Genomic DNA, 20,393 nt, shown 5'->3' with positions numbered 1-20,393 from the left:
GAATAAATAAAGAAAACCTCTAAAAAAAAAAAAAAAAAGGAATCATATGTCCTGAGGAAAAACATGTACATAAGTGTTCTCAACAACTTTATTCATAATAGCCAAAAAGAAGAAACAATCCAAATGTTCACCAACTGATGAATGGATAAACAAAAATGTGGAATATCCATGCAGTAAAGTATTTAGCCATTAAAAAGTAACGAGACACCTATTCATGCTACAGCACGTATGAACCTTGAAATCATTGTGCTAAGTTAAAGAAAGCAGATACAAAATTCCACATGTCATGATTCCATTTTTATGAAATGTCCAGAACAGGCAAATCTATAGAGAAAGAAAACAGACTAGTGGTTACTGGAGGGGTCTGGGGTAGAGAGGGTAACAGAGAGTGACAGAGAAGGTCACCTGTATTTGCCATGATGAAATGTTCTGGAATCAGGTATCAGTGATGTGGTGATAGTTGTACAACTTTCTGAATATATGAAAAACCACAAAACTGTAAACTTAAAGGGGTAAATTTTACAGTATATGAATTACATCTCAAAGTTCTAAAACTCAAATAACAACATCAGAATTAGTGTGATATACTTAGTATAGAACAAAGGGGCCTAATCACTTTTGATTGTTTGCTGTGATAATAAGGGAGAAAAGCAAAACACAAAATTCAACAGATTTCAGTAATTCATTCCACAAAAGCTAATGGAGCTCTTGCCATCCTATGCAAACTAAGGGTCTTAGAAGCTAATGGAGAGGCTTAGAAAAGGACACAGTGGGGATGCCTGGGTGGCAGAGCGGCTGAGCATCTGCCTTTGGCTCAGGGCCTGATCCCAGATTCCGGGGACCAAGTCCTGCATGGGGCTCCTTGCATGGAGCCTGCTTCTCCTCCCTCTGCCTGTGTCTCTGCTTCTCTCTCTCATGTGTGTTTCTCAGGAATAAATAAATAAAATCTTAAAAAAAAAAAAGAGAAGAAGAAGGAAGAAGAAGACGACGACGACGACGACGACACAGTGTACTGGGAGCCCAAGCATGGCTGGTTGTGCTTGTCTACCCAAGCATAGCTAATCAGAGCAGGCCACGAGCTTCTGGTCCTGGGAGCTGCAGACAGGCCTCCCTGGAAAGGGAATGACTGGTGAGATAAAGGCTAACAAGTTACCCAGGAGAGAGACACTTGAATAATTTATAGAATGAAATCACACTTTGATCTCCCAGACAAGTGAGAGCAGTTGTGCATCTTTTTGCCTGGGGCCCCAGACTGAGAGGGAAGGACTGGGTGAGATTACTCGGTCTCATGCCTAATTTTATTGCAAGTTCTTCCACGCAACGGGACAGGAGAGGGTAGTACGTTAAGAAGTAGGAAGACATGAGTCATGAGTCATGCAATAGATTTTATCAGAGATTAAGAAACATGAGGGGAAGAGGGATAACTATTAGAAAGTACAATCTGAGTGAGAAGAGGTGGCCCCATTTTAGTAAAGTGATGAAGATTAGAGTCACGACCTGGCCCGTATGAGGCCTGATGGAATAATGGGGCCTAGTTTGGTACCAAGTGATAGGAGAGGGGACAGCTTCAAACACAACAGCAGAGTGAGCACGATGGCTGACTCATGTCATACGAATAGCAATACAGAGGATAGAGGGTCAAGACCACAGGGATGGGAAGAGACCAAAGTCTGGGACATGGTGGATACAGCAAGATTTTAGCCTTCATGATGGGTGCAGACTGGAACAACTATTGTTAATTTATCATTTTTATCATTAGCTGTGCCTCCCTGACTCTTTTCCTCTATGAGTCTGTGGGCCTTGGGGAACTGAGGTTACACAGAACACAAAAATGCTAGAAATGTCCCCAAGACAATACAAAGTGCTGGGGAAAGGTAGTGTGTTTCAAAGAGGAAGAGGTAGCATCAGTGTGGAGATCGGGAAAGATTTTACTCACAAAGGCAGTGGCATAAGAACTTGAAAGGATGTGAAAGATTTAAAAAACTGTTTCCTGATCACAATATTAATTTATTTTGAGAAACACAGAAAAACACAAAGAAAAAATGAAAATCACAAATTATTCTACTACTCAGATAAAATGACCATTAATATTTGAGGTGTATATCTTTCTTCATTTATTTACATCTATATATCTACTTACATTTGCATCTATATATCTATAAATATCTATATCTATATAGGCATGTAGATATTAAAACATGTTTGTGTACATATGTGTGTGTGTATATACACAAATGCATATTTTATATGTCAAAAGACACTTGTAATCAATAAGGATTCTGACTAGGAAACAGAAGGTGAAACAGAATAAGCATAGGCAGGGGAAAAGAGCATTGGAAAGCAATGCAACATTCCAGAAAGAGCAAGAGATAAATAAGACTGGGTTTAAATCCTGCCTCTGCCTCTGTGGAAACTCAAGCAAGTTACTTAATTATGCTGATCCTCAGGTTCCTCATGTGTAAAATGGGTATAACAATATTTATGTGATAGGGCCGCTTTAATGATCAGAACCATGAAATGTGTCTGGTGCATAGCAGTGTGCCTAGAGAACAGTAGGCACTGAGCATGTGTCGGGGTAGAGCAGGCTATTTGGGCAGCTGCGTGTGGCTCTGATTCCTTTTGGTGGGAGATAATTGCAGGTAATGGAGAGGTCAGAGACAACTCACTCACTATAACCCATGGATCACAAGGATTCCAGATCTCAGTTAACTTTAAGAACAAATTAGCCAGAAGTGGTAATAAATCTTTTTAAACTACTTAACAGCATACTCAATTTCTAGACAAATCACTGCATAGTACACAGGCCACAATCAGCTGTCTCACTGCAAGGGATTTCCCTCTGATCAACTGTATTACAGTAGGCATAGGCCAAGGTGACTGGCTCACATTTTTAATGGTTATTCTAATATTCTTTATGCTTGAAAAATTCTTCTGACCCTCATAAACCAAAGTAGCAGAAGGACTATGATGGCCAACACTTTACTGATGATTCAGAGTGAACTTGGGCCAGTCAGATAATGTTTCTTTTCCTGTTTCTCCTGAATCAGGGTGGCAGGTTCCTGTCCCTGAGCAAAAGCATCAGCACAGGGAGAGTAATTCAGGCCATCAATTTGGGTGAAGTGTCTATTTGCATATCCGTTTTTCTGCAAAGCTATAAAAGTAATTGTCCATCCATCTCTGGTGAAGAAGACCATTATTCTGTCCTCACTGTGATTTGAATCTATTTTAGATATCAGCTACGTTTATGAGCCCTCAATTCACTAAGCCATCAAGGCAAACAGATGGTGCCTTGTACTCAGTGTGAGGGCAAAATGACTTGGAGAGCCTGGAGATCAGTCAACAAAAACCTATTTGCAGTGCCATTGAGGATGGCAGTGCTTCCCAGAAGAGGCATCTCATTCTCAGAGAATTAGCAGACTATAAAAATAGCCCTAAATCATTGTTGAGAGAGACAGCATGAGAGGCAGAGAGGCAATCAGTATCCAAGTCAATGGGGGAAAAGGGAAGGTGGTTTTAATAGGATGAGTGTAAAGGGTGGGTGACCAAGAGAATTAAGAAGGCACAGGAGCCCACAGACTCCATCTGGCTACTGCAGCCCCAGTAGCTGAATCATAGTCTGTGCCACTGAACTCAGGTACTCACCTCTGGAGAGACAACCTTGAATCATTCAGTCAATATTTCCCAGAGGCCTCCTATGTGCAGGATACCACTAAGCTAGCACTGCAGGTGAGGTAAAGATCCCATGTAACAGAAGGTCTGCTGCCAGGGTGCTGGCAATCCAATGTTCACATATAACCACAGTACTCAACATTGTATTAAGTGCCAGGAAGCAGCTAGGGAGGGAGATCATGCTTATCCTTTCTGGTGGAAAGAGCTGTTTGCCTATGATAAACAGAAAGCTTTTGCTTCCAGCAATCAATTGTGTTTTCGTATAACCTAGTTCTATACCTGTGCAAAAATAATATAATCTTTTTAGTTATATAGGTTATATAAAATTTTAAGATTTCTAGTTAATCAGGATATAGAACACATAAAGCTGAATATTCTCTACTAAAGGGTATATTTAATAACAAAATATATGGAATATAAAATTACATAAATTTTTAAGAAGGAACAATTGTGTTGTTAATCCCAAATCTAAGTGTCTTCAAAACAAAGCCAACAGGCAGGAGAGCTTCGGCTAAGTTAGGAGAGTTCTGTGCCTACCCACCCCACCTGCCATCTTCCCTGCTTCCTCCCATAAAGAACAAAAAGGGAATTTGAGGAGCTGTAATGAATCTAAGATCCATTTTTTAGGGACAACCTCACAACTTTTTATTTGAAAATATTGTCAGTGAAAACAGCCTAAGATGATGCATATGTATTTCCTTATTTGATCTGTTTAAGAGGTTTCCTATATAAATAATCTTCTTAACATCAGTGCATACAGGAGTCAGGCAAATCTGGGCCAGTATGTTCAGAGCACATTAGTATGACAGTAAAGGTAGTCTCACCTCTGCTTCAGATCTTCCCACAGAATTCATAAGGCTGGCCTGTCATTCATTTCTCTGCTCAGATGTGTCTAACTGGATGTGGAGAAAGGAAGAAGTTGTGTCAAGGGTTTATCCAGGTTTCATATTTGGTTAATGGGATGGATAGCTGTTTCACCAACCAAGTCAGGGAATTTAGGAGAAAGTGTAAGCTTATCGGGAAGGGAATGTCCAGAGCAGGGGGAAGAAGAGGAGAGAGATATTTTATTTTAAGAGATTTAAAGTCTCTTAAAGATTGATTGATTGATTTTAAGATTTATTTATTTATATGAGAGACACAAACTGAGAGAGAGAGGCAGAGGCACAGGCAGGGAAAAGCAGGTTCCTCACAGGGAGCCCGACGTAGGACTCAATTCCGGATCCCGAGATCATGACCTAAGCCGAAGGCAGGCGCCCTGAGACAGATGATTAATTCAATTCATTATGGACACGTTATGGAATCTATGGACTACAGAGGTAGAGAAGTCCAACACACAGTTCTAGAGCTTAGGCAAGAAGTATGGCAGAGAGAGGACAAGAGAGCATTAGTATACAGATGAGAATAAAAAAAAAACTATGAGGGCACATGAGATCATCCCAAAAGGAGAAAAGAGAGTCAGAAGGAAAGCACGAGAACAGAATCCTGGAAAACACCCACATTTAAGGGACAGAGGGAGTGAATTCAGTGATAGGAACTAAGAAAGAAAGCCAGATTGGAAGAACCAAAAGAAAGATGTCAAGAAGATTCATGGTGTCAAGTATGAGGAGTCAAGTCATATATGCGCTGATAAACTGAATTATGTCCACTGAATGATGTCCAACACTATTCTAAGTCTCAGTGGTGTGACAGGAAGAGAAACCAGCAAACTGAGCGAACAGTGATGTAGAAATAATATACGTGTGTGTGTGTGTGTGTGTGTGTGTGTGTGTGTGTGTGTATATATATATATATATATATATATATATATATATAATTTTTTTTCTCCTAAGCCAGGGCAAGAGAAAATACAGCAATAACTACAGGAAGGATGAAGAAGCTAGGAAGGGACTTTTTATAAATAGAAGAGTACTGGATATGAGAAGGCTGTAACAAGAGAAAATACGCAAAATTACAGATGAGAGAGCAAACAGTAGACAGCTGAGGTGGCAAGAAATGATGGAACCCAGCATAGGAGTGATTAGTGTTTAGTGGGAAGAAGGTACCCAAGACCAGAAGAAATGACTGAGGTGAATGCAGATAAGCCCAAGGTGGGGGCAAAGGGAGGGGTGAGAGAAGTTCTCAGTGCTCTTAGTGGAAAGGGTTAATGGGGATATCAGGGAAATGGAAGATGAGCAAAGATAAATAAAAGGATGACTTAGCACCATTCAGGAAACTCAGAGGTCTAGAGAAGAAAAGAAATTTAAGGTTACACTGCTGGTTACTGCTTAGGAATATGACAGCAAGGGGAAGGGGGCTAGTTTAGAGAGAACTAACATGTACTGAGTGTCTGTTATGTCCCAAACACTGTTCTTGGTATCTTATTAGGGTTATTTAGATCACATGATGCCACCCCACAAGGTACTTATTAATATTCCCATTTTATTGATAAAAAGTTGAGATTCCAACAGGCTAAAAAACTTTTTTAAAGTCATAATACTAATAAGCATTCAAGTCAGCATTCAAATTCATGTCTTTTGACCACATGCATGTAGCAATTCTGGAAAGACAAGCCAGTCCCCCTTCCACTCCATCACACTTTTTCCCTTGGTAGTGGGTAAGAATGTTGCTGCCTAGAACATCAATAACAAATACTAAGCGCATTAGTGGAAAAACCAATTCAAGACTAAAATGTTTAAAACATAGTATGTTTGGTCACTACAGAAAATATTACTATGTAAACACACAAATCCTACTGCCTTATTGATTACTAACAGGAAAAATATTTTACATAGTTGAACGAAACCAATCATATAAAAGAGAAAGTGTCAACTGAAGAGATGAAAAGTGCCTAATAGTTCCTTGCTTCTTCTCTGCTAAAGTCCGGCTTGAGCATCTTTATTATTTATATGCAGGTCCTCTGTAACTAAAAGACTTTAAAAAATGCAAACTGGGGACCCCTGGGTGGCTCAGCGGTTTAGCACCTGCCTTCCACCCAGGGCGTGATCCTGGAGTCCCGGGATCGAGTTCTGCATCAGGCTCCCTGCATGGAGCCTGCTTCTCCCTCTGGCTCTCCCTCTGTGTCTCTCATGAATAAATAAATAAATAATCTTTTTTAAAAAAAATAATAAAAATTAAAAATGCAAACCATGCAAACACATACACACAAGTGAAACTATCAGTTGTGTGTATAGCTTAGCTAAGCAGAACAGACAGAAATTCACACACACATAAACAAAGCCAGAAATGTCATAATATATATAGCACTTACTATATAGGCAATGTTGGGGCTTTACATATCATTTAAAGCTTCCCAAGAGCCCTATTATGTAGGTCCTATTATTGTACAAACGAAGAAACTGAGGCACAGAATGATTAAGTAACTGGTTAAGTAATATCACATGATTAAGTAATATCACAGAGCGGTAAGCAGTAAAGCAAACTCCAGAGTCTGCAGTCTTAAATACTATCATACTGCCTCTCATAAGATTTAAAAGGTGGCTGTGACTTTCCTCCTACTGGAGAGTTTTGAGACTGCATTTTAGAACTACTGATGGATGAGATACCTCAAATTTAATGTTCTGAAATATAAGTTGTGAAAAAGAGAAACTGTCACACCCAAGAAGAACATGGTAGTCTGATAGGATCAACAGCTGCTTCTTCTGGGGAAGAAAATAGCATTACTTATAAAACACCTTGACAGACTTACATAAGCAGTCCAGGGAGGGACCCAATTTTTTTTTTTTTTTTTTTTTTTTTGCCACAGGAGAATCTTTTGCTTGCTTAAAAGCTTCTATCTTGCAGGCTAGTTTTAAATAAAACTTTAAAACATGCTATTCATGTGCCTGGGAAGTTTGTTTTTGCTTAAAACAAATAGTTTAAGTACTATTCCATGACTCTGCAAAATGTAAAAGGTACAAAACTACAGCATATTATGAGTAGCCCTGCATGGCAGTCCTCTAACATGGAATTGTATGATGGTCTGGGCCTCAACAGTTCTTCTTGGCAACTGCTTTTTTTTTTTATTTAAATTTTTATTTATTTATGATAGTCACACAGAGAGAGAGAGAAAGAGAGAGAGAGAGAGAGGCAGAGACACAGGCAGAGGGAGAAGCAGGCTCCTTGCACCGGGAGCGCAACGTGGGATTCGATCCCGGGTCTCCAGGATCGGGCCCTGGGCCAAAGGCAGGCACCAAACCACTGTGCCACCCAGGGATCCCTTGGCAACTGCTTTGTAAGGACTATTGCTTCAAAGCAGCGGTCCTTGTCAAGGAGGTAGAGAGATGACGTAGCAGCCTTCTGTACCCAAGGATATGGACTCAATAGAAATAATACGAGCTACATACTGAGTAGTTTTTAATTTTCTGGCTGAGTAATACTGCTATTCACTTTCTAATCCATTCTACTTCACTACAAACTACCTCAAATATATTGTTCTTGCCAGTCAACATCCTGCTCCAAAACCTTCAAGGGCCACCTGATAGAACATTGCACAAATTCAATTAGTATTAAAATTCCTCCCCCAAGTAGCTTCAACCTATTTCCCATTATTCTGACTCTGCTTTTGTCACGGTTCTGTTTTGGCCTTTCCCCCACTCACTGTCCATACTAGAGCTACAATCCCATAGTCTACTGCTATTCCTCTGCCCACTGTTTCTTCTTTCTGGAATAGTCTCTCAATTTATTTACATGCTAGTCATTCTTCAAAGGCCACTCAGTCAAGCCCCAGTCCCAAGAAGTCTTCTCTGAAACTGCTCACTCACTATGGGATCTAGCCGAAGCTATATTCAAAGCACTTATCATAAACCGTCTTCCACGTTTTTCTATACTTGTTCTTTCTACCTAAAAATCGACTCAGAGAAGCAACTAAGTCTTTAGCTTCCGAATCCAGTGCAGTATCCACCACAACATACATGTCCAGTAATTGCTGGAGGGGACTTCAAACTCTAGTTTTAAAAATATCTGCAGATATTACCAATTTGCTCCAAAGGTTTAACATTTGGTTTAGACAAAATTTCACAAAGATCACAAAGTAGTTTTAAGAAAGATATTAAAAAAAAACACACGCAACAGAAAACGAGGTAACGTAGCTTTAAGCTGGGCCTCAGTCTAAGGAGACATCCGAGTTTAGAAGCCCATTTCTTTTATAGAAGATAAGGTCACGTGAAGACTGCTAGTGCAACCTGAGAAGTTACAAAGGCTCTCTAAGAGAGGGGAAATTAGCAAAACAGGCAGATGCTTCTTGTGCTCTTTCCTTTTATAAACTACAAGTGGGTTCATTTAATACATGAGAACCCAAATAATGTTTTAACATCTTCTGCATTATACTTCTAAATGACAAAATAAGAATGAAATGTACATGATGTACATTTGTCACCGATTATGTCTGCGCTATGAAAGATGTAATGGTTTGTCTGTAGTCTCTGTTGTTTTCTTATAACACAATATGGAATCAAGTATAGCAGAATAATTTCTATAAAAAAATCTACATTATCTGATTGAGATATTTATCACTTACCAAGATCTTGGTTTCTATATACCGATTAGACAGAGATAATTTCTCACACAAATAAGGAAGTGTCTGCTTCCTCCCATACAATTCACAGCCCAGGAATTTTTTTTTACTGCAGTTTGATTTGCCAACATATAGCATAACACCCAGTGCTCATCCCGTCAAGTGCCCCCCTCAGGGCCTGTCACCCAGTCACCCCGTCAGCCCGCCTACCTCCCCTTCCACTACCCCTTGTTCTTTCCCAGAGTTAGGTGTCTCTCATGTTCTGTCACCCTCTCTGATATTTTCACTCATTTTCTCTCCTTTCCCCTTTATTCCCTTTCGATGTCAGAAAGCCAATTCAGAAGCACAATTATAAAGCACAGGAGTTTTTAAAGCAAAAGTTCACACTCTTCACCGCAGGCATCACGCTAAACACTATGTGCATTCCTCATTAACCAGCACCACTGTTACCCCCATCTTAGTGGGTTTTGAGAAAGAAGCCCTCGTCATGACAACTAGGTGGCCAGCCTGGGGCTTACAACACTCAAGTTTCCCTGATCTCGAATCTCATTCTCTGGAAATCAAATTATCTAACATTATTTTGATGTGTACAAACCCCCTTCAGGAACGAATACGCCCACTGCTCACTGCGGCTGTTAGCCTTTGTATTTCCAGAATCACAGGAGTTAATGACTTGCCTTCCTATTCAGGTCTCTTAGGCTCTTTTGTCGTCTTATAAGTCCCTGATTATCCCTCCTTATTTTTGCAGCCCTCCGATTACTGCATCCGTTATGCTTTTCTTCATTTAACATCACTGGCAATGAACCGAAAAAATAGGTGCCTTCTTCAAGCAGCTGAAAAGCACAAATATAATAAAGGTATGGGGTTTTTTATAATAAATTAATTTTAATTGGTGTTCAATTTACCAACATACAGAATAACACCCAGTGCTCATCCCGTCAAGCGCCCCCCTCAGTGCCCGTCACCCAGTCACCCCCACCCCCCGCCCTCCTCCCCCTCCACCACCCCTAGTTCGTTTCCCAGAGTTAGGAGTCTTTATGTTCTGTCTCCCTTTCTGATATTTAAGGTATGGGGTTTTTAATTCATCAGCCACAGCATGAATGTTTCCTACATGTGTCTTAAGTCAATTATGTGACAGATTATTTTGAAAATCCGGGGCCCAGGGCACTTAGTTCCTACCTGTGTGACACAGCACTGGCAATCAGCCGCATTTCGCGGTTCTATTAAGGGATTCTAACTCAGACCTATTCCCTATGGCACAGTCGTTGATGCTTTGCATCAGACGAACAAGCTAAAGGCTCTGTCCCCGGAAGTTCCCCGTCACCAGGGGCCGCTGACACTTGTTCCCTCAGAGAAACCTCCCCCATTCTGGGTGAGGTCACCGCTCCAGCGACCCCATGCTTGCAACCAGTGGCTGCCCCCACCACAGGTTAAGCGCCAAGAAAGTTTCCACGAGAGGCCCGACCGCACACCTTCGTGGCAGCACAGAGCCACCAGGGTCGCGGAACGCAACCAGCGCTCCGTCGCCCCGCCGCCGCCGGCGCCCCAGAATGCAGAAACGCCCTCCCGCGAGCCTCCCTAGGACTGGCGGCGGCCGAAACCCCTCAGGGCCGGCCCCGCCCCACCCGCGCTCGGAACGCAGCGTTCACGGTGCTCGCCGTCGCTGCACGAGGGAGAAAGGGCGAGAGAAATCTGAGGTTCCGCCGGGCTCGGAGCCAGGGGCGCCGCAGAACCGCGGACAGTGAACCCTCACCGTGACGCCATCACCACGCGAGGGCCGGGAAGCCGGAGCCACCACCACGCACACGCACGCACGCACCCACCCACCAGGGCCCTCGCCAGCCACTCGCCGGCCCGCGACTGGCTGGTGCCGGGTGTGGGCGGGACGAGGAGAAGCCGGCAGCGGGCGTCGCTCCAGTCAATCCCGCCCCGCCCCACCCACCGCGCACACGCACGCGCCCCCCGGGACCCTCGCCAGCCAACTGCTGGCCTGTGATTGGCTGGTGCCGGGTGTGGGCGGGACGAGGAGAAGCCGGCAGCGGGCGTCGCTCCAGTCAATCCCGCCCCGCCCCACCCACCGCGCACACGCACGCACCCCCCGGGACCCTCGCCAGCCAACTGCTGGCCTGTGATTGGCTGGTGCCGGGTGTGGGCGGGACGAGGAGAAGCCGGCTGCACTGCGGGCGTGGGTGAGAGCCAGAAGCCGGTTGGAGTTTGGGCAGAGCGTTGTCTTTGGTGAGAGAAGCGTGAGGGAGTCTTGGGAGCCGAGGACGCCCGACGGTGAGGCGGGAAGAAGAGGGGTCGCGCTTGGTTGGGCCGAGAGGGCCTTGGGAGCGGTGGGGGCCGCGGGACTGGGAGGAGGGGAGCGATGCCCGAGTTGAAGCGGGGCGAGGTGGGCTTGGCGGGTCTCGGCCCGACCTCGAGGTTGAGGGAAAGTTGCCGGATGGAGGTGGGGGAGTGGGGGCGGTCCAGAGACCAGGCCTAATGGCCTGTCGGCTGAGGGGATGAAGCAAAGGCTCGTGGATGAGTCGTGGCCGAGGAGAGGGAAGACCCGCGGAGGGGGTTGGGGCCGACCTCAGGCAGCAGGTCGCGCGGAAAGTACCCGGAGCCCCGGAGCAGGGAGCCTCCCGGAGAGCGGGCCCGCGCGGTGGGTGAGGAAGGATGGGGGGGGGGGCGCGAGCGCTCCGGCGGTGGAGTCCCGACAAGGTCACAGGAGCAGAGAGGGCAAGAGGTTCGAAAGGCTGAGGGCGTGAAACCGCACGGCCTTGTAACTTCTCCACGGCCCCGTGGTTCCTCCCACCCTGGTCGACCCCCTCCTACCCTGGGAAGGTAAGAAGGCCTCGGGCCCTGTATAGGGCAACCGTGACGGGATTTACATTTCTTCCTGAAAGCTAGACCCGCCGGTGAGGGTTAGAAAGCAAAGCGCGGGTCTAGAATTTGGGAGCAGCTGAAATAATTTCGACAGTGCTGCTCGCTTTTCACTCTTATCACGAGTGTGGGCAGCAGCTAGTTCCGGCTCGGGGGTAATCCCCCACCTCACGACTCAGGCTTCCAGAAGTACCCAGGCGCTTTCGAGTTTAACCGGTTTGGATTGAAAAGTCCAGACAATTGAAGTGGCACCAGGCCCCAGCATGACACATGTATTTGAATACTCTGTATCGGGGAATCTCTTAACTTCCTTGTGTCCCAGAGTCAGTTGAAGGGGGCTTCTTAAAATACAGATTCCTCGGGCCCTGCCCGAAACCCTCTGAATCGGAATCTCCAGACTGAGGCCTTTTAGTCCTTTTAAACCAGCTGACAGGTAACTGATGGAAAATCAAAACTTGAAGCCCTTGTTGTTCCTGTGACCAAAATGACAGGGTGTGAAGATCCTTCAGTCAGTCCGTTACAGCCCCTCAAGCTGGGCAGCTCATCTTCGCTGATGTCATTTCTAGGTTCCCACGCATTTGGAAAGGTCTGCAGTGGTATCTTACTAAGTTTAGAGAATAATTAGTATTTTCAAACTGGCTTTGAATATCATCCGGTCGTTGGTGCCCCTTTTTGTACCTGTTCAACTATTTGACAGAGATCTAGGTCAATTGCTATGGGTGGATGAGAAAATTAAAGGAAAATCTGGAAGTGGTGCTAGTGAAAAAAGATCTATTTCAAAGCACAGTTGAAATTGGTGGATGAGTTAAGTCACTGGAGAAGAAAGTTTCATTTAATTTTAGGAATGATTTGCATCTTTTTTTTTACAATTCGAAGAAAAAAATGCAGAAAAAAATTTCTGTTAAGGAATAGATTTTAATATTTCTCAGATCAAATATTTTTACCAGCATTCTAAGATTGATGCTTGGCAATATATTGTCAATCAAAAGAACTCTGGACTGTTTGGGGAGATCTGAGTTCTAATCCTCCCCTCTCTGGTTGAGCAGTTCATATAACCCTTCATAACCCTTTTTCCATCTGTAAAATTAGGCTGTTGGCATGGATTAATCATCTGGGTTGTTATTCTCAAATTATATGATTCATAGTTATTGATCCTGATACTTTAAAAGTTAGCCGTTTTCAACTGGTGTGGCTGTAAATCATAAATACTTGGGAAACTTTCAGCTGGTAATTAGAGAATTACCAAATCTTATGTGCAAGGAGTGTTAGGAATATATGGTATATTAGAATTCATGAGATGGTATAAAAATATAATTTGAAGTCTAGTATAATCTATGGTGTGTGTTGGACTTTTTATATTCCTCTTTATTAATTTTATCTTCAAATGTGCCATAAGATGGTCTCAATCAGAGACAGGTTATCATTAATCACTGAAAGCAAATAATGACCACATGGTTTCCCCACACCCTTATTCTTACTCTGATCAGAAAACCAGATCAAATATCCTACCCGTACAAACTTCTGTCTGTATCATAGGTGAGGAATGGAGATGAGTGGATTTTCTTTTATATATAGGAGAGAGACTGCCATCCCCACCTTCCTGCAGGAGGGAGGAAAAAAAATTCTGTTGACCTGTTGAACAGTTATACTGATCCAGATAATTCCCAAATAACTTCTTAGTTTAGGAATGATTAAGCAAAGAAAGAAAGAATGCATATATCTACAAAAGGTGCTAGTTTTGAAAAGTGGATTATGTTATATAATAGTTTTGTCTCTTGTGGCTGCAAGGAACCACGACCTGCTCAAGTTATCATTTCTTCTTTTATGAATAGAATTAAATAAGCACTTAGGGACATCTAGTTTGGCATTTTTCTTACTGAACACTTAAACTCTACAAATGTGTATACTTGTTACTGTTTTCACTAAATCTTACTAAATGAATTAACTGAGAATAATTTTAATTGTTGAAATATATTATTTTTAAATTTATTCAAATATTCTGTGGTATGCTTACTACATGCAAAGCATCATGGCAGGTAGTGGAGATAGATACAAGCAGGGCAGGTATGGCCTGCTTGCTTCAAGGATTCTATCAAGACAAACAGTTTAGCAGGTTTTATAAGAGTTTTTTTAGGGAAAGCATGGGATCCTATAGGACTGCATAGTCACAGCAATGATCATAAACTTAGAAAGTCCAGGGAGACTTCAAGTGGAAGTCAGTTAAGGTAAGAACCTGAAAAATGGGAGGAGTTAGCTAGGAAAAAGAATATCTGAAGGAGATGAAGAAAAGGGAGCAACAGTGTTAGGCAGAGAAATCAGATTGTGCAGAGGCACTGGAGTATAGAGAACCTTTTTTAGAACTTTATTATTATTTTTTAATATTTTATTTATTTATTCATGACAGACACAGAGAGAGGCAGAGACACAGGCAGAGAGAGAAGCAGGCTCCATGCAGGAGCTTGATGTGGGACTCTATCCCAGGTCTCCAGGACCACACCCTGGGCCGAAGGCTGAGCCACCCGGGGATCCCCCATTTTTAAGAAATTTAATATGATTTGATTGTGGGGTTCATTGGCAAGAAAGGTGGAAGGAGGAGTTGTTATAAACTGTTATGACCTTCGGAAACTAATGGTTAGTTTTGAAAGCAACAAATAAGCATACACTAGCCTAAAATATAATGTTTAATCTCTCCATCTAGTCCAATCTCTTCTTTCTTGAGGGCCAGTCTTAAATATTTCTTTGTGAAAGTTCCCAAACCTACTTTAGCTAAAAGAACCACACCCTGAATTCAGTTCTTCATTCTCTGTTATGCTCTTGCAAGTAATCATACTCTATCCTGTCCCTTTAAAAAAATATATCTAATGTTTAACATCACATTATTTCAGTGTTTTTTTTTTTTTTTGTTCTAACTCCTCACATACATAGTGTTTTAAACCTAGAACTTGCTAACCCTTATATATGATAAAAGCTCAGCAAGTAGGGCTTTAGTCAGTTAGCAGGTATCAGTACAAAAAAAGAGAAAGGGGGGGATCCCTGGGTGGCTCAGTGGTTTGGCGTGAGGCCCAGGGCGTGATCCTGGAGTCCCAGGATCTAGTCCCGCGTCGGGCTCCCAGCATGGAGCCTGCTTCTCCCTCCTCCTGTGTCTCTGCCTCTCTCTGTATGTCTATCATAAATAATAAATAAATAAATATTTTTTTAAAAAAGAGAAAGACTAGTTCTAGTTAGAGTTTCCTCTTACTTTAGATGTGTGATGCTGTACAACTCCCCTGGTTTAAGGTTTCCTTTTCAGATCAGTGGTATTCTTCCCAATAGGGATGGGGGCTTGGAAGGATGATTTCACTTTTCAGACTCAGCACTATGCCTCCCTTAGAGTTGGATTTTCTTTGAGGGTCCTACCTCTACTTAAAACCCTGGAATAGCAAAGTGTTGAATGAGAGTTTTTATTGAAGGCAGTATGATGCATGATGTACATGAAAAACCCAGAAGTGAAGGTAAGATGTTATGTGGGTAGTGGGATGGGCAGTTGACTTTTGAGTTTATTGTAACTAACACTAATCAGACTTGTACCCTTAACATACTATGCTTGACTCCCTTTTATCTGTGGGTAACGTTTACAGGCAGTTTAAATCAGCTCAGTGAAGAAGGAAGTATATACATATTTATTGCGACCAAGGTGAAACTGAATTTGTTTTCTTGTTATTATGAAACACCTATTAAATAGCTTCCTATGTAAAAGGAGAATGGAGCCTTTTTTGGTCTCTATGGTCATGGAAATGAATCTTTTTTTTTTTTTCCTGCCCCCTTATCCATATAATGATCAGGCTAATATATTGCCTTTTTTTGGTACTGCTTAAAGGAGTAATATAAAAGAAGGTAGATAATTTTAAGAGGGAGGCCCAGGGAATACAGTGTATGTAAAGGAAAGGAGAGCTGAAATTTAGGAGGTATTCATTCATTAAGAAGATCCTCAGGGTCGTTCTCTTTTCCTTTCTTTTCTTTTCTTTTCTTTTCTTTTCTTTTCTTCTTTTCCTTTCTTTTGCTGCAGTGATGTTAAAAATAGTAACCCTAAGTAAAAAAAAAATTAAAAGGCTATATTATGTTCAATTGAATATTATACTTAAAAAGAGGCGTTTCTAGCAATAGTATTTAATATAAAAGCTTTGTCCTTAAAAGAAGTAAATAATGAGGGCAGCCCCGGTGGCGCAGCAGTTTGGCACCACCTGCAGCCTGGGGTGTGATCCTGGAGACCCAGGATCGAGTCCCACATCAGGCTCCCTGCATGGAGCCTGCTTCTCTCTCTGTGTCTCTGCCTCTCTCTCTGTGTCTATGAATAAATAAATAAAATCTTTAAAAAAGAGAGAGAGAAGAAGTAAATAATGAGCTAAGTAGAAGTTTTGGTTGTTTAGAAAGGCTATAATCTTTTCCCCAAAACAACCACCATCAATAATAGAGATTAGTGTAATAGGTTAGGAACCATATCAGAGGTCAGAATGGAAGCCAGATGCCATGTTGGAGTCAGTCTCGTTTGTAACCAATAAAAACTACACTTAGAAGCATTTAGGATATTCAGCATGGTTTGAAGAGACAGTAAGGAGTATTTAGTTTGGTTTGAGTGAAGATGTTAAGTTGAATTTAGGGTGAAAATAGCCAGAATATCAATGGTTACTATTTTAATTGACAAAAGTTATTTCAATTAAAAAAAAAACAAACTTTCCCTGTTATCAGTGATGTGGTGTTAAAAAGGAATTGATTGGGGTTCCCCCAGTAGCTCACTCTATTAAGCATATGACTCTTGATGTCAGCTCAGATCTTGATCTCAGGATTGTGAGTTCAAGCCCCACACTGGGGTCCATGCTGGGTGTGAAGCCTACTTAAACATAAACAAATAGGAATTGGTTGTATGGGATAAACATCAAAACAATAGGGATAAATACAACTCTTCCTAAAGGTAGTTGCACGTTAAAAATACATTTAGTTTCTAAAAAATTCTTTTTAAACTTCAAGGATAACCTACCAGATTTTTATGTGGAAACCAGAATGTTTTAATTACATCCAGCTGGGCAGCCCAGGTGGCTCAGCGGTTTAGTGCTGCCTTCAGCCCAGGGTGTGATCCTGGAGACCGGGGATCAAGTCCCACATCAGGCTCCCTGCATGGAGTCTGCTTCTCCCTCTGCCTGTGTCTCTGCCTCTCTCTCTCTCTCTCCTCTCTGTGTATTTAAATAAATAATAAAAAAATCTTTAAAAAAAATAATAATTACATCCAGCTATTTAGTGTTCTAGATGTTTCTAATAGCAGAACCTCCTGGAAATTCTCTTTCAGGAGGATTCTTCAGTCACAATGTCAACTGGCACAGATGTTTCTCTTTCTTCATATGATGAAGATCAGGGATCTAAACTTATCCGAAAAGCTAGAGAGGCACCATTTGTTCCCATTGGTAAGTTTGACTTTAATATTCTAATGAGTCTGTTGTAAGTTTTAATACAGGAGAAGTGGTGTCAACTCGTTCATCAGCCGCATCCTGAAAGCATTTGTTTTAGTGTCTTCATATATTCTTGAAATATCTGAGATTGGCTAGATATACCTCTTTTTACAAATTTCTGTGTGTGTTCACCCTTCTTTTATTGACTCTTATTTCATTAAATGTGTGTGATCTCAACCACCCTCAGTCTCAATGATTTGCTAGAAGGACTCAAAAGACTCAAAAAAAGCTTACACTCACAGGGTTTATTACAGTCTGTGCTATATTAACTGATTCCCTTCAGGGAAGGAAGTAGGACTTAGAGGAACCATTCCTTTGGCACTCTTAAAGCACCTACAGGCCCCACAGCCCACATTTTGAAGATGATCTTAACGTTCCGAATCTGCTACTGTTTGCTGCTGATTATGGTTTTTTGGTTTTGAGGGAGAAAACTAAAGACTCAATTTGTATGTTAGTTGATTAATAGTCTTATAAAACATCCTTATAAAAATAGTAGAAAGTACATTGATAGTAAAGTCATTTTGGTTCTCCGACCCCATGCATATGACATACGTGACGATTTGTTTTACAGGAATGGCGGGGTTTGCAGCAATCGTCGCATATGGATTATATAAATTAAAGAGCAGGGGAAATACTAAAATGTCTGTTCACCTGATCCACATGCGTGTGGCAGCCCAAGGCTTTGTTGTGGGAGCAATGACTCTTGGTAGGTTTTTGCAGGAAACTTTCAAGTTTGTAATTCCCATTAATAGATTTCTTTGTAAATAAACAAGTAGATTCTTTTAGCTGACTTTGAAGTAGTTTGTAATGTCACATTTATTCTCACATAAAAATTGCATTAATAAAAATAGTTCAAATAGTAACATAGTTTTAGTCTGTGATATATCCTAGTAGTTTTAAAGAAAGAAAAGGCAATTCTGTTCATCACAGAGTTTATAATTTCACTGGAGTCCAGTTATGTAAATAGGGTTGGTAGTAAGATTCATTATCTGGGAGACATATGGTTGGTTGCTGTTTTACTGAATTTTTGAAAGTGGAAAAGTTTGGGTTTTAAAGAGCCCAAAGGGGTGGGACAGGGAGAGAGGGAGAGAGAATCTTAAGCAGACTCCATGCTCAGTGTGGAGCCCAACATGGGGCTTGATCTCACAGCCCTGAGATAATGACAGCCAAAATCAAGAGTCAGATGCTTAACCAACTGAGCCACGCAGGCACCCCTGAAAAGATTTTTTTAATGTAGGTATTACATTCTTTTATTGGCTTTATATTTTGTTGCTATGTAATATCAAATAATACCAAATAAAGTCAAGAGTGACTCCTTTTAAAGTTGTAAGATAAGTACTTATTGTTCTTTAAAACAAATATTTCAGTAGTCTGAACTAGTCATACTAGCCTTGAGCTAGTTAGGAACCCATGTAAAAAGAATTTCAGAAATTTGAATAAGAAGGCAAGAATAAGCAGCCTTGGGTCATCTTCACCTTGTAAATATTTCATGTTAGTAAGGTGCTGCTTTTAACTGTCTTATGAACTGTTTTTAATCTCCTTAATATTGTGGGAAATATTTAAATGCTTAACTAATATTTCTTTTTTCTTTAGGTATGGGCTATTCCATGTATAAAGAATTCTGGGCAAAGCCTAAACCTTAGAAGAAGAGAAGCTGTCTTGGTTTTGTTGGTGGTGCTTGCTTTTTAGTTAGGCATCTCATAGTGAGTTTTTATGTTTATGTTGAAAATAAATCATTTGAATGGGTCAGACAATAATATGGTAATTTAAATATTGGATTTTTTTCTTGCAGGTTTGATTTGCCTGGTAACCAAATTACTTGTGACCATTTAACTAGCTAGGTCATTCATGGGAGTCAAATTAGCACAAAAGAAACATGTCACTTTTAAATGTAGTGATAAAATATGCTCCTTCTTAAACTCTTCTGTTAAAATTAGTTGTAAAGAGGACAGTTTGCCAATTCTGAAGTACTCCCAATTGCTGCAGAATATCACATGCTTTTGATGTTATATAGGAATCCTATTTAACTTTTTTCTGCCTGTTTTGCAGACTGAGTACTTCAGTTTTTAGGGCTCTAATCCTTTCAGAACAGTGCAAAGAATATAAGCTTCCCCACAACTGAAAATATGTGTATTTAAACCAAACCCAAAAAGCCGATAACAGCTGCTTAGAAGTAGTATTTATTTCAGAATAATACTTGTAAACATGAGAATAACTTAACTGTGGATCCCAGTTTAGCTTTTTTTGTAATTGCAGAGTTATATTTATGCTGCTGTTGTATTAGAATTTTTAAATGTCATCTTGAAATTGAAATGTGTATTTTAAGAACTAATGCAAAGGTAAATGAAAAATACTTTTTAAATGTTTGAAGTTTGTTTATTTTTGTTTATTTTCTCTGTAAGAATCATAAATGTTAACAAATTACCTATATGTGAAGTGATTAATGATTTATCAGCAAGGTGGTTTGGTCAGACATTTATACACAAACTTTGGCATACTCCAGAATGCTTTATTATACATGAAATTTTCTCGTCTAACCTGAATTTACATTCCATGGAGATAACATGGTAAATGTAGTGTTAGTAAAGTAAGTGAACACATCAATTGCCTTGTATTTATTTCAGTTTGGAAAAAATAAATCATTCCTCAAAGTGTAACACAAGGATTAAGTTCCAAGAAAAGAGAGAATGTTTTGTATTTTTAGTAGGAACGACGGTGAAAGAATATTTATCAAGTAGGAACAATGGTTAATGTTTATTGAGTATTTACTGTATGCCACACACTGTTCTAAGTGCTTTTCATTTATAATATCAGATTTCCTAACAATCCTAAGAGGTAAGAATTATGATCCTTATTTAACAGAGGAGGAGACTGAGGCATAAACA

At 41.1% G+C, this 20,393-nt stretch overlaps 1 protein-coding gene across 1 annotated transcript; it reads left to right on the top strand.

The window, feature by feature from the left end:
* The first annotated feature begins 11,314 nt into the window (after window positions 1-11,314).
* HIGD1A (HIG1 hypoxia inducible domain family member 1A) lies at window positions 11,315-20,112 on the top strand. The gene is made up of 4 exons (XM_055321642.1): window positions 11,315-11,440; window positions 17,349-17,463; window positions 18,080-18,214; window positions 19,102-20,112. The coding sequence occupies exons 2-4, from the start codon at window positions 17,367-17,369 to the stop codon at window positions 19,149-19,151; spliced, it is 282 nt and encodes a 93-aa protein (XP_055177617.1). The 5' UTR covers window positions 11,315-11,440; window positions 17,349-17,366; the 3' UTR covers window positions 19,152-20,112.
* The last annotated feature ends 281 nt before the right edge of the window (window positions 20,113-20,393 follow it).

Source organism: Nyctereutes procyonoides, unplaced genomic scaffold (assembly GCF_905146905.1).
Source record: "Nyctereutes procyonoides isolate TBG_1078 unplaced genomic scaffold, NYPRO_anot_genome, whole genome shotgun sequence".
Lineage (NCBI taxonomy): Eukaryota > Metazoa > Chordata > Mammalia > Carnivora > Canidae > Nyctereutes > Nyctereutes procyonoides.
Note: the sequence above shows the minus strand (reverse complement) of the source record. Positions and strands in the feature narration are given on the sequence as shown.

Excerpts from the sequence above, each read along its gene's own strand:
- HIGD1A (XM_055321642.1), top strand. The coding sequence starts at position 17,367 with ATGTCAACTGGCACAGATGTTTCTCTTTCTTCATATGATGAAGATCAG. Across the intron at positions 17,464-18,079 it reads GGCACCATTTGTTCCCATTG|GAATGGCGGGGTTTGCAGCA; the intron begins GTAAGTTTGACT and ends TTTGTTTTACAG. Across the intron at positions 18,215-19,101 it reads TGTGGGAGCAATGACTCTTG|GTATGGGCTATTCCATGTAT; the intron begins GTAGGTTTTTGC and ends TTTTTTCTTTAG.